The sequence below is a fragment of the Kogia breviceps genome, chromosome 1 (genome assembly GCF_026419965.1).
Source record: "Kogia breviceps isolate mKogBre1 chromosome 1, mKogBre1 haplotype 1, whole genome shotgun sequence".
In the NCBI taxonomy this organism is placed as follows: Eukaryota; Metazoa; Chordata; class Mammalia; order Artiodactyla; family Physeteridae; genus Kogia; species Kogia breviceps.
This window is the reverse complement of record NC_081310.1, coordinates 82,211,660-82,225,046: the sequence shown is the minus strand read 5'-3', so window position 1 is coordinate 82,225,046 and position 13,387 is coordinate 82,211,660. Positions and strand designations below refer to the sequence as shown.

Genomic DNA, 13,387 nt, shown 5'->3' with positions numbered 1-13,387 from the left:
GGAGAGCTTTTTTGGTCTGAGATAGAGCCAGTCTAGAGTTTGCCTTCCTCATTGTTGAATTCAGGCTATACCTGAACCTTAGATTAGACCACTTCAGAGACAGGTAAAGACCAAACCAGATCATGCCAGCTAGTAAAGTAGACATGATAGCCACAGTCAGAGGATAGGTAGGCCCAATTCCAGCTATATTAAGCTGTTATAGTTACTATTTTAAAGGTGAGGTTAGATTATGATGGTATTTAGCCAGGAGACCCAGAAATACCCAACTTCTATTCTTGGTCAGCCATCTATTCCCTCTCAAAGTCCTCAAATGGAAATACATGCCTGGAGGATAGTAGATATTGAAGGAGCGATCTTTTTACTCCTTTTGCTCAGCACATTGAAAGTTCCATATGGAAACGAGATAATTGTTTTAGCTCAGACCATTCATAGCATTATAGTGGGGTGGGGAAGGGGGTGACAGACTGGGGAGCTACCTTTAGCCAGTACCAAACAACAAACAAACTAAATTGGTTTTGATTTCCCAGGCCTCCTTGTTTTATTGTTAAAAATGGTGGTAAAACACAGTAAGAACATTTTCAACCTAGGAGGGTACACCACCTAGTGGCTGTGTGTATAAAAACAGCAAACAAAAATGGGTGAGAGCAAGAGGGAGACAGATCCTCATGAATGTGTATCAGGGACCATTTATCAGAGTGACCAGAGCACCCCATATATAATCTGTGCATTGTTCTTTTGTATTTTTAGTTGAAAAAATCTGTGATAGAATTTTACACATTGAAAATAGCTTTGTCTTTTTTTTTATTGTTAAAGTAAAATGTGGTCACCATAGCTCTTTAATTCCTGTTAAATTTGTTCTGATACCTCTCATGTTTACAGTGTGATTCTTTCTACTATGTCAATGTGTGTTTAAAGTATAAACTCATTTTAACACTTATATAGGCCAAATATAATTAATAATATAGACTTTCTTCCAAATCATCATATACATCCTAAAGCCAATATGGTATTTTAAGATTGTTTGTACTACTGCTTCTGCCCCTTTAATAAAAATCAATAGTTTTACTGAGCATGTATTTACTGATCACATAGTAGGTACTAGGCATATTGCATAAAACATGGTCCTGGTTCTTAGGAGTAGTAGTAGGAGATAGACATGTAAATACATAATTGCAACAAAGTAACAGGTTATGACTTCTATGATAGAAGTCTACATGGCAGTTGAGGAAGGAAGGCACAAAGGAAGGAGTGAGTGGTTGATGTACCAGGGAGGTTTAGGAATGGCTTCATAGAGGAGTGATACTTGAGTTTTTTCCTGACAGTTGAGAAATTATTCACCAGGTGGATATGGAGTGGGCTGCTCCAGGCAGAAGGAACAACCTAGACAAAAGCTCAGAAGTATAAAACAACACAGTGCATTCAAGGAACTATGTCTAATTAAATGATATTAGAGAAATGGGTTGGGAGCCTGGAAGTGGAGTCTATGCTATGCTTAAGGAGTTTGAACTGTATCTAATAGGTAATGACAGGTTTTAAAAGAATTTGTAGCAGGAAGCAAACATCATCAGATTTTAATTTTAGAAAAATCTTTCTGGTAGCATTGTAGAAAATGGATCATAAGAATGTATAACTGGAAGTAGTAAAACTAATTAAGGGTCCATTACAGTAGTTCATGCTTAATAATTGTTGACTAAAGGATCCAGGTATGGGATGGGTGAAAGGAGAGGAGTTGTAGGTAACCCCCTGGTTTCTAGTTGGGTGTTTGGGTGATAGTGTTGTTTACAAAGGTAGGAAAACAGGAAGAGAGGGTTTTTGAAGAGGTAGAAGTTCAGTTTTGACTGCACAGAGTTTGAGGTAGTCATGGGCAGGTGGCAGTCTTCAGTAGGCAGCTGGATGTAAACATAGAAATTAAGAGGAAATCTGGGCTGGAGAAGAAGATTTTTGAATCCTGAGCATGTAGATAGCAGTAGATGAGATTATAGTAGTAGAAAAGATAACCTAGAAAGAACCAAGGCTAAAATCATTGACACAACATCAATATTTTTGAGGTAGACAGAGTTCAGAGAGGTAAGAGAAAGTAGTGTTGTGTGAGCTAAACAAAAAGAAAGTTTGAGGAGATCAAATGCCACATGACGGCTAAGAAAGATGAGAACTGAAGAGTTTGCTGAATTTGGCAATTAGAAGGTCATTGTCTTTGCTAGAGTCAGTTAGGTGAAGTAGTTTGTGGGGGTGAGGGAGGGGGCATAGGCTGGAGGGCAGATACAGAAGCTAGACTGCAATGGGTCAGAAAAGGATGGAAGAAGTGTGAGTGATCATAGACATTCTTTCATGGATCCTGACTATAAAAGGGAGAAGAGATTGGACTTTGTAGTACAAATTGTTAGCCAAGTGGTAAGAGAATAGGGAGTGGAGTAACATGAGTGAGTTGGAATGGCTGTTGCCTCTTGAACCTAGCCTCTAATTGCTTGATATTCCTTGCCTGTCTTTCACACAGTCGGGGCTGGTGTACACAGAGGAGGAGTGGCAGAAGGAATGGAATGAGCTGATCAAGCTTGCCTCAAGTGAGCCCCGCATGCATCTAGGTACCAACGGAGCCAACTGTGGTGGGTAAGTAATGTCTAACTGGAGGAGCGGGAAATCTTTGCTGAGTCCTCAGTGTCCAAAGAGCTCTGTGCTAGGAGGATGTTAGAGGAGATGTTAGAGGAGAGAAGCCATGGCAAGGGCACAGAAGGGTGTAACAGCATGGTACGTTCTAGGAAATGCAGGTAGTTCAGTATTGCCAGAATATAGAGTATGTGGCGCAGAATGATAGATGAGGCTAGGCAGTCCAGAGTTTTGTGTGCCACACTAAGGAATTAAAATTGTATTCTATCCAGACTTTGGGAAACTGCAGGACAAATGACCTGGCTTCCTCAATAAATAAAGACAAAGAAAACAAAAAGGGAGAAAGAATCTAAGTTTAAAGACACTTTAGAGACACATCAACCAGCTGGAATGTATGGACATTTATAAGACAGTTGGGGAAATGTGAATAATGTCTACATTATTGTTAAGTTTTTAAAGTGTGGTATTGATGGTATTGTGGCCATTTTTAAAAGGAGTCCTTTATTTTTTAGAGATTGAAACTGAAGTATTCATGGATGAAATTATATGATGTCTAGGATTTGCTCCAGAATAATGTGGTGGGGTGGCGTGGGTGTGGGGGCCATCCCTAGGAAAGTATATCAAGGTCTAGGTGAAACAAGATTGACCATGTGTTCATAATCGTTGAGGCTGGGTGATGGATACATGAGAGTTTAGTATAATATTCTTTCTAGTTTTGAATATGTTTAAAATTTAAAATTTTTCTATAGTTAAAAAGTTAAAAAACTATAACCTATCCAAACTTTATTTGGCATAAGAATAATCTAGGAGGATTGTTTAAAATGCAGATTTTTGGACTTCCACCCTAAGGAAGTCCAGTTGAGTTGGACTGAGGTGAGGCCCAGAAATCTGCATTGTAGCAAGCACCCAATGTTGAATAACATTGCTTTAGGGGCCAGGAAGCCACTAAATTGTGAGTTTGTGAGTGACGGGAGCAAATTCATGTATCTGAACACACTGACAGAAGAGTGGGTGATGAAGCAGAGGGGAGTAGTAGTAATGGGTGTGAGCAAGAGTGGTGGGTTGCAGATAGGCCAGAGGAGACAGTTACAAGAGACACTTAAAAGATGGACTTGGTCAAGCCAGGTGATTAATTGCAGATGAAATATAAAGAACAGTAAATATTTCACAGATTTCTGATTAGGCTACTAAGCAGATGGGTGAGGCTGTTCTTCAAGTAAGTGAACATAGAAGGAGGGATTTTTTGTTTCTTTCCTGTTGTGTTTTGTTTTATCCTTTTTTGATAGGACGTGGTGAGTGTGATGTGTGGGTGGTTGTGGTGTGTAAAGTGATAAGCAGGATGAAGCTACACAGCTGTACACTGAGCTACTGGACAAAGAATTGGGGAAGGTTGTTGAACAAGATGGGTATTAAGAGAGGGATTACATGCCGATTCCTAACACTACTTTAACTCTTGAACCTTCATATTTCTTTTCTTGTATTTCCCCATCTGTGAAACGGAAGTAGAAACAGCCATGGTAGCATAAAATAATCAGCTGTGTGTGTGGCAGCCTTAAGACTGGAAAACAAGGAAGGGACATTGGTTTTTCCTCTTTGCAGAGCTGGTTTTCATGGGTCTTTTGTTTTATTTTCTTCCCTCTCCCTTCCACTGCACCCCTTCCACTCTCTCGCCTCCTGCAACTCTAGGGTGGAGAGTTCAGAAGAGCCTGTGTATGAGAGCCTGGAAGAATTCCATGTCTTCGTCCTTGCCCACGTGCTTAGGAGGCCCATAGTCGTTGTGGCAGACACCATGCTGAGGGACTCTGGCGGGGAAGGTAAGTCAGTCAGTCCTCAGTCTACCCTGAGCAGCCCTATTTGCAGAGCCTTGGGCTAAGCACAGGAAGGAGGGCAGGAAAGGGGTTATATAGACCCTTGGGAAAAAAACAAGGTATAAATTAGAACAAGGCAAAATTCTTATGAGATTCAGAGTAAAGCAGCTGAGGTTAATTGATGTGGCTTCTTAGGAAAGAATTATTAAACATGGGTTGGAATGAGAGGGGGGCTCAACTGGCAGAGTGGGGTGGAGGGATTTCCCACTAGGCAAGAATATAGCCTTAATAATAATCTCCGTGGTTTCCTGCAGCATTCGCCCCTATTCCCTTTGGGGGAATCTATCTGCCCTTGGAGGTTCCACCCAGCCAGTGTCACCGCTCCCCTCTGGTGCTCGCCTACGATCAGGCCCACTTTTCTGCACTTGTGTCCATGGAACAGAAGGAGAATGCCAAGGAACAAGGTGCGGAATGCAATGTCTGTGTCTCTGGTGTCTTTCGGTCTGCTTTACTTTCACTTTGAAAAACTGAAATGAGAGAGAATGTAGGAGGAAAGAATTAAGTGACATGCAAGCTCAGACAGTGCATGTTGATACTGTTTTACTAAGCTATAAGATATACAGAGGTTTTAAAATTTAAAAAAAAAAAAAGGTTTGGAGAAAAACACAGCCTGTATTCCCTGCTCTGGGGTAGAGCTAATACAGTAAGGTCATAGTACCTTCCAAATGATGCTTTGCTATATTTGTCTTGATAATGACTTTGAATTCCCTGAATCTCCATTAACTGGCAAGAACATCATGGGTGCTAGCTGACTGGTGGGAGGTCATGGAGATTAGTGGCCTAAATTGTGTGCTGGGTTACAAGGGAAAACCTGACTGTTAAGTTTTTTAATGCTAATGTAACTCACATGTTACGAACTGAGAAGTGACTGCAGTTAGAGATCTTTGTTATGGTTCAGCCTCCTTTTCACTGAAGTCAGTCTGTGTTCGGTTGCCTTCCTCTCTCCTCAAAGAGACTCCTTGATCATGTTTCTTTCCTTCCCAGCTGTGATCCCACTTACAGATTCAGAGCATAAGCTGCTGCCCTTGCACTTTGCTGTGGACCCTGGAAAGGGCTGGGAGTGGGGCAAAGATGACAGTGACAATGTCCGATTGGCCAGGTGAGGCAAGCCTAGCCTTTCTATCTGCTTTGTAGCTGTGATCTCTTCCACATACGATGTCCGTCTCCCAGGGACTTTTCCTCAGCTCAGAGGCAAAGACAGTCGCATCCTAGTTCCAGTGTCTTTGGGAAGATGGAGAGGAGGGAGACAGATTGGGCACCAGGACTCTTGCAGCTAGCTGCCTTTTCTCCCTGTGAAAGACAAAGGACTCTGGGATCTCCTTACAGTATGAGGAGTGTTCTTGCAGAATCCCCAAAACAGTGATCAGAAAATCAAGATAATCAAATCACACTTCTTCTCCCAGCCCAAATGAGAAGGGTTTTAAATAGCTGATCCAAAACAGTTTGCTCTGGGCTTTTGCCTTTCTGGAACTTAAACAGCAAGAAAAATCTGTTCTCCACCCCCCTGCCACCTCCCAGAAGTTGGCTTCCTCCTGCCTCCAAACTTCCCTTAAGAGCTTATGAATATAAAAGCTCCTCCCTTACCTCTTAGCCAGTGCCGCCTTCTTCGGGCTCCTAAAACTGAACCCAACTGAGATGGTTTGATTTAAAAACCCAGCGTTTATGGCTTTTTAAATAAGTTCTCACCTAATTATGAAAAGCTCCTTCTGAGTAATACTTACAGCAACAACAATAATAGTGGCTGCTGTTTAGGAAGTATTTCCTAGTTTCCAGACACTGTGCTGGGCCCTTTTCAAATACTATTTTAATCTTCACAGCAACCTTGCAGGATAGATATTATTATCTATACCCATTATCAACCCGTCCCTGAGTTTCAGGGAGGTTGAAGTGACTTGCTCAAGGTCATAAAGCTTAGTAATTGGTGGAGCCCTAATTCAAACTCAACCCTGTCTGAGTTCCCAGCCATGTAGCCCTATCCCACCCTACCTCCCAAATGGATCACACTGCTCGGCTTTTTAAAGGTCACAGTATTTTGAAATTCTTTTTTTCTCCTTTTCACAGTGTAATCCTGTCCCTAGAGGTCAAATTGCATCTGCTGCATGGCTACATGAATGTGAAATGGATCCCAGTGTCCTCGGATGCACAGGTGAGGACTTCTCCCACGCCACCCTTGCATGTCCTCATTTTCATGTCAGGGAGAACAAGGAAATCTGGTGGTGGTTCCTTCTGAGTCTCTTCTTAGTAGTGGCTTATGATTCAAGGTTAGGAATAACTAGAAAATATCAGATAAATTCCAAACGACACTTTTTCTTGCCTTTCTACCTGTTAGTGCCCTTTGTATATCTTATCACCAGCCAGGCTCTTCTTTCTGATACTAAAACACACTCTTCAAGAAAAGTTTTCTGAACTTTTTGGTGAACTTGAGATTTTTATTACTTTGTTCCAAGCCCTCTGTACATAGACCTCTGTGTTGGGCACCAGAGGAGACAGAATAGCTTAAAGAGCTCCTGATACAGTAGGTTCTGAGGATGTCATTATTATCCATAGAACAGGAGCACAGGAGCAAGGGCCAACTGATGGACTCCAGTGCTGAATGTCTAGAACTTGAGGGGATGCAGAATGGTTAAGACTTGGGGTGGTTATTCAAGACTTCCTTGAGATTAATTTTGAGCAGAATTTGGCATAGAGAAATTTATAATAAAGGCCATTCTAGTGTCTATAGAATATTCTCCCTCCTCACCCAGAGGCCATATATTTGTATAGTTGCCCATTGTTCTAGAAGAGCAAAATCCAGGCTTCATTTTGGTATCTCCTTATTAATAGAAAGGCATCAAATTGCAGGGGGTGAGATAAAAGTTAGATATTAGATACCTCTTTCCCTGGTTCATGGGAGGGCTGATGAGCTGGGGAAGGACAGTGCCCTCCTGGGTGACCCTTCCCCTGTCATGACAGCAACCCTTCTCTGGAACTAGGGAGTCACGCCAAAGAAGGAGTTCATAGGGGTGTTACCACCCCTCTTCCACATGGCTAATTCCTATAGCAACAGCTGCAGGGAGCCCTGTGAGCCAGATGGATGGGCTGGAGGTTCCTGGGGGCTTCCCTCAACCCAGACCAATGGGATAACTGTCAGTCACATTCTTTTTTTCTTTTTAATTAAAATTTTTTTTTATTGAAGTATAGTTGATTTACAATGTGGTAGCAATCTCTGCTCTACAGCAGAGTGCCTCAGTTATCCACATAGAGACATTCTTTTTTAATGTTCTTTTCCATTATGGTTTATCATGGGATATTGAATATAGTTCCCTGTGCTATACAGTAGGACCTTGTTGTTTATCCATCCTATATCTGTCAGCTACGTTCTTGTCTCTTCCAGGCTCCCCTGGCCCAGCCTGAGTCCCCGACAGCCTCAGCTGGAGATGAGCCCCGGTCCACTCCTGAGTCTGGGGAATCAGACAAGGAGTCAGTTGGCAGCAGTTCTGCCAGCAATGAGGGCAGCAAGCGGAAAGAGAAGTCAAAACGAGATCGGGAAAAGGACAAGAAAAGAGCAGATTCTGTGGCTAACAAACTGGGCAGCTTTGGCAAAACCTTGGGCAGCAAGCTCAAGAAGAACATGGGAGGCCTGATGCACAGCAAGGGTTCTAAGCCTGGAGGGATGGGAACAGGGTTGGGGGTAAGCAGTGGCACTGAGACACTGGAGAAGAAGAAGAAAAACTCACTGAAGAGTTGGAAGGGTGGCAAGGAGGAGGCAGCTGGGGATGGGCCTGTAACTGAGAAGCCCACATCTGAGTCTGTTGGTAATGGAGGGAGCAAGTATAGCCAGGAGGTGATGCAAAGCCTGAGCATTTTGAGGATTGCAATGCAAGGGGAGGGGAAGTTTATTTTTGTTGGAACCCTGAAGATGGGTCACCGTCACCAATATCAGGAGGAGATGATCCAACGCTACCTTTCTGATGCTGAGGAGAGATTCCTGGCAGAGCAGAAGCAGAAGGAGGCAGAGAGGAAGATCATGAATGGAGGGGTAGGGAGTGGGCCTCCTCCAGCCAAAAAGCCAGAGCCAGATGGCGGGGAGGAGCTGCTGACTGCCCCTCCAGCAGAGTCCAAGGTGGTGGCGTTGTCTACTGGCTACCCCGGTGGCTTTACTGTCCCTCGGCCTTCTGGGGGTGGAGTCCACTGCCAGGAGCCCCGGAGGCAGATGGCAGGGGGGCCATGTGGGGGGGGCCTGCCACCATATGCCACCTTCCCCAGACAGTGCCCTCCTGGGCGACCCTACCCCCATCAGGACAGCATCCCTTCTCTGGAGCCAGGCAGTCACTCCAAGGATGGAGTTCACAGGGGTGCATTGTTACCACCCCACTTCCGCGTGGCTGATTCCTATAGCAACGGCTACAGAGAGCCCCCTGAGCCAGATGGATGGGCTGGAGGTCCCCGGGGGCTTCCCCCAACCCAGACCAAATGCAAACAACCGAACTGCAGCTTCTATGGACACCCTGAGACAAACAACTTCTGCTCCTGCTGTTACAGGGAAGAACTGAGGAGAAGGGAACGTGAACCGGGTGGGGAGCTGCTGGTGCACAGGTTCTGAATGGGGAAACCTTGGAGGGCAAGGGGGCTAAACAAAGAAAGTTAAGCTCAATTAATTGGCTCATAAGACCCAGCCCCCATGTTGATGGGGCAAATGCAGTAATGTTTGTGTGAGCCTGGCCAGAAACTTTTAAGTGTGTATGCTCTGGAGAGCTGCCAGGCTGGCAAGGGCAGGTCAGGGCTGGATGGTGCCTCAAGGGCTGTACTGGTCCATTGCCCATCTTGACTTAATGGTACTGAGGAGGTACAAGGGGGGAAAGATGGTAACTCTGTGTCATAACCCCTTGGGTCCATCCCAGGACCTAAGGGAAAGTGTAAGGGAAGATTTGATGTGAGGGGGTGGGGAGGTGGGCAGAAGTCTGGGGGAGGAACTGGCAAAGGAGGTTCTCAGTCAATAAAAGAAAAAACAGACCAAAGTTCTTTTAGGTTGGAAAAAAGCACATGGTGGTTGGAGTTGGGAGTGTGGAGGGAAACTGGGAAATTAGTCAAATTTGCTATTGAGTTGAATTAAGGTAGAAATTTAGTGTTGGATAAATTTTTCCTCCTGAAGGATCTGGAAAGACAAGGCAGTAATGTGTGCTTATGGATGCTTATTAGGAGGGGGCTGGCTTAAATCAGTTTAGTGAGATGGGAAAGGGAGGAACTTAAAAGGGGAATCTTCTTCCTCTTGAGTTTGATTTCCTTCTAAACAGCCATCTGTCATCCCTTCTAGTTTGAGAGGAGATTGCCAGTTGCCCCCTATCTTTTTCTCATCCTTTTTGAGGGCTGAGCTAAGAAGGTTGTGATTTTTTTTTAAAGACTTTAATTTTATTAAAAAACAACAACAACAACAAAAGTTCCCTCTGGGGAAGGCAAGAGAATGATGAGAAGAGCAGCTGTGTGTGTTGAATTTTCTCCAGGTGAATTGGTGCAGAGGTGATCTTTTTTTAACTACTAGCAATAACCACATATTGGGTTTGAGTGCGCCTTGGGATGGGGGTGGGAGGAGGACAGACTTTTGGCCAGACTGTTTCAAACAAAACCAAAAACCTAAATAGAGCACTACCATCCTCTGCTGCTGTGTTTCTGTAGAAAGCAACTTAGTTTTTGGAATTTTTTTTTTTTTTTTTTTAAAGAAAAGAAACAGAAAGACCCCAGCAAGCAAAAACATTTTTTAAAATATTTTTTTTTCCTCCTATTTAAGTGATTCTTTCTCCTTCCTCTCTACTTTTGGAGAATGAACTTAATGTCCCGGCTTCTTTTGTTAAGCCATAGCTGACCTTAATCTGTGGTTAGTTTATTAAAATAATAAAAATACTTTGTAAGAAGAGATATTTTTGATAATAGGACTGATGTTGAAACTTGGGGTAGGGGTTGGGGCAATTTATAAAAAGGTAGAGAAATATATTTTAGTGAACTATAACCACAGATCACAGATTACTCCCAATGAGCTGATCTGTCTTTGGATTTCCCCCTTCCTCCCCACCCCCCCATCCTTTTCCCCAGAGGGTGGGAGTGGGTCTGTGGACACAGTAGGGGGGAGCTCCTTTGCATTTTGCACAAAGCACAAGTCTGGACAGCCTATGCTCTGGCCAGCACCATTTCTAAGAGCTTTAAACTGGAGGACCTATCCTGGGCCAATTTTCCCTTTTCTTAATTTTTTTTTTTTTTCTGGGGGAAAAAAAACTCAACTATGCAATTGTATACACTCCTGGGTGCATATGAGGAAGGGGAATAAGTGTACTTAAGTGTCCAGAGTGTTAATTGGGGCTATTTTTCTGTATTTGGATTTCTCTTTTGAGGTATGTACTCATAAACCATCCTGTGGAATGTAATCCCCACATTTGATCCAAGGCAGACATGGGCTGGGTGTGTGTGTTAGGGGGACTCGTGTTTGCCCTGTGTTGCTTCTGCCCAATCAGGAAAGTTGTCATCCCATCTCCCCTTTGGTAACAAAGCCAGCCAAGACTGTCCTATTCATTGGAACTGCTCACAATTTAGAAAGTTTCCTTTCTCCTCAACAAACTTGAAAAGTCACTTATTTTCTAAATCTGATTGTTGATTTAATAATTTCCGTGGCTGTTAATTCTTAGGCTTTTATTTGAAAACAAACCTGGTGTTAAGAAAGCAATGAGGTCAAAGGAGATAGGTTCCAAAGGAGGGTATGTATATATTTCTGGGCAGGACTGGGACTAGTGTGAGACAAGCATGCCCCTCAGGTTCAAAACTTAAGGAGATACCAAAAACTTAGTAATCAAGATAAATACTGTTTTGATGCAGTATTTTAAAAAAATTAATGCAAAAAATCCATGATGAAGAAAATATCAGAATCTTAAAAATGACAGAATCCAACAGGACTGGGGTTAGAGTGAGGGAAGGAACGCTGAATTGAGCAAGTACGGGTTGAATCCTGTCTTTATTTAAAATTTTGATACTTTATTCATTGTGGATTTTTTTACATTAGTTTTGATTTTCAAAATATACTGTGTTAAAATAGTATCTTGGTTACTGGGTTTTGGGGCACCCCTTAAATTTTGTGCCCAAAGTGAGTGCCTTGCTCACCTTACCCTGTTTCCGGGGTTAGAACAACACTGGTGAGACCACCACCTTATGAACTTCGTCCCCTAACATGCACCCAAACAACAGGTGGCTCAAACTCACACTGAGAATTTGCATAGCTCACCTAGCTTTCCAGTAGGCATCCATCTATATCATAGGATTTTGGCCTGGACCAATAGAAATGGAAACAGACCAGGGACTTTCCCAGAGAATAAAACCAGGAAAGTTGATTCTCCACTGGACTGCTGTGTTTGGATTTGACCTGTTATTAGATTCTAGTTAATACTTTTGTTTTTAAAAACTGAGGACAAATGAACAAAAACGGAAACCTTGTGTCATGTTTGCTTTTGTTCTGATTTATAAATGAACCAATCCCAACTGCTTTTGACTTCTTTTCAAATAGAAAAGGTGGAAATTCTGGTGGGTGGCCTAGGGGTGAATATGGTCAAATAGGGCTTTATTTAGGCCCTCTAGCTTTTTCATTAAGAAATAAAATTTTTTTTTAATTTGGGAAGGTAACTATTTATTGACACATTAAAAAAAAAAACCCTCTCTGTTCTAAAGATGAGGGACCCTGAGTCAATGGATGTTTTTCCATAGGGATGAGTAAAGTTTGTTTTTGCTTCATCCTTTGAGAGGGCTGTGGAATGGGGGAGGGTGGTGAAAAAATAATGCCTGCAAAATGAAGACAGACTGGTTGGTTTATGGTATTTGGGGAGGATGAGGGGGTGGAAGAGGCAAGGTCATGCAATTACTGTGTTGGGGAAAAGGGAGGAGAAGGGTACATGATGTGCACTCAAAATGAGCCAAATTCCTTAGTTAAGGAGGGTGTGGGTGAAGTGGAGAGGCAGACCCCTAAGCCCTGGTTGAGGGATGATATCTCTCAGGCTTAAATAAGTGCATCTAGTTCCTTTAATCCAGGCACTGGGGTACCTACTGAGGTTTTTATTGGAGAGGGAACATTTTTCAGGGCTCTTATTTTTCCCCTTTTGATTTAAGACAGTGCTACCCCTCCACCCTACGTTCTCCATCTCAGCCCTGATGGAGCAAGTATACTATAGGAGAGGCCTCCAAATTCCTCCCTTAATCTATGCTGGTTTTATTGAGAGTTACAAGATTTAACCAAACGTTTTTCCCTCACACTGGATTCTACAACAAAAGTAAAAGATTATATTAAAAGTTTGTTGTTTTTTTTTTTTTAAAGATTCAGTCTCTTTATGGAGTGTGGGTGGTGTTTAACTCAGTGCTGTACAGGGCCTGGAGGGAAGTTCCTTCCGTCTCCTGTTGGCTGTTTCTTCTCAAGTGAAACTAAAGCTCATGGACCAACACAACAGAAATTAGCAATGACTTTTTGTTGTATATTTGGGAATGATACTGAGCTGGAAGGAATGGAGCTGATTCTGAATGACTTCTGAGAACCTAGCTTTTGCTATTCCCAACTACTTTCTAAACAGCCACATGTCCAAGGTTCCAGTCACATTTTATCTTTCCCAATAAAGGAGGTTCAAAGATAATTGTCCCCAGTTACTTGGACACCTCTGGACTCTGTGTCCTCTTCTTCCTCTAAGGAGTCAGTGCCCCAGACATACAACCACAGGTGAGAAGACAGAATCAGAAGCCCCTTCTCGGCCTGGAATCACCTGCACCCCAGATTTTTCTAATTTCTTTTTCCCTCCAGGCCCTTCAACAACAGATTCAGTGACTCATGTAGGCAGTCTGTCTCTTTCACTTTGTAGATACCTGGTCTGCAAATTACAGGCTGTTTTGCCCCCTGAACTTAAGTTGACTAGCAAAAT

General features: G+C 43.0%; 1 protein-coding gene across 3 annotated transcripts in view; it reads left to right on the top strand.

Annotated features, from left to right (window-relative positions):
- The window catches only part of OTUD7B (OTU deubiquitinase 7B), a 54,141-nt gene extending 42,172 nt beyond the window's left edge, over window positions 1-11,969 (top strand). For all 3 annotated transcript variants that reach the window (XM_059077880.2, XM_067035325.1, XM_067035324.1), the window contains exons 7-12: window positions 2,495-2,607; window positions 4,291-4,418; window positions 4,727-4,876; window positions 5,457-5,571; window positions 6,534-6,618; window positions 7,846-11,969. In XM_059077880.2, coding sequence (XP_058933863.1) covers window positions 2,495-2,607; window positions 4,291-4,418; window positions 4,727-4,876; window positions 5,457-5,571; window positions 6,534-6,618; window positions 7,846-9,054 — 1,800 coding nt within the window. In that variant the 3' untranslated portion in view covers window positions 9,055-11,969. The remainder of the gene's footprint in view (window positions 1-2,494; window positions 2,608-4,290; window positions 4,419-4,726; window positions 4,877-5,456; window positions 5,572-6,533; window positions 6,619-7,845) is intronic.
- The last annotated feature ends 1,418 nt before the right edge of the window (window positions 11,970-13,387 follow it).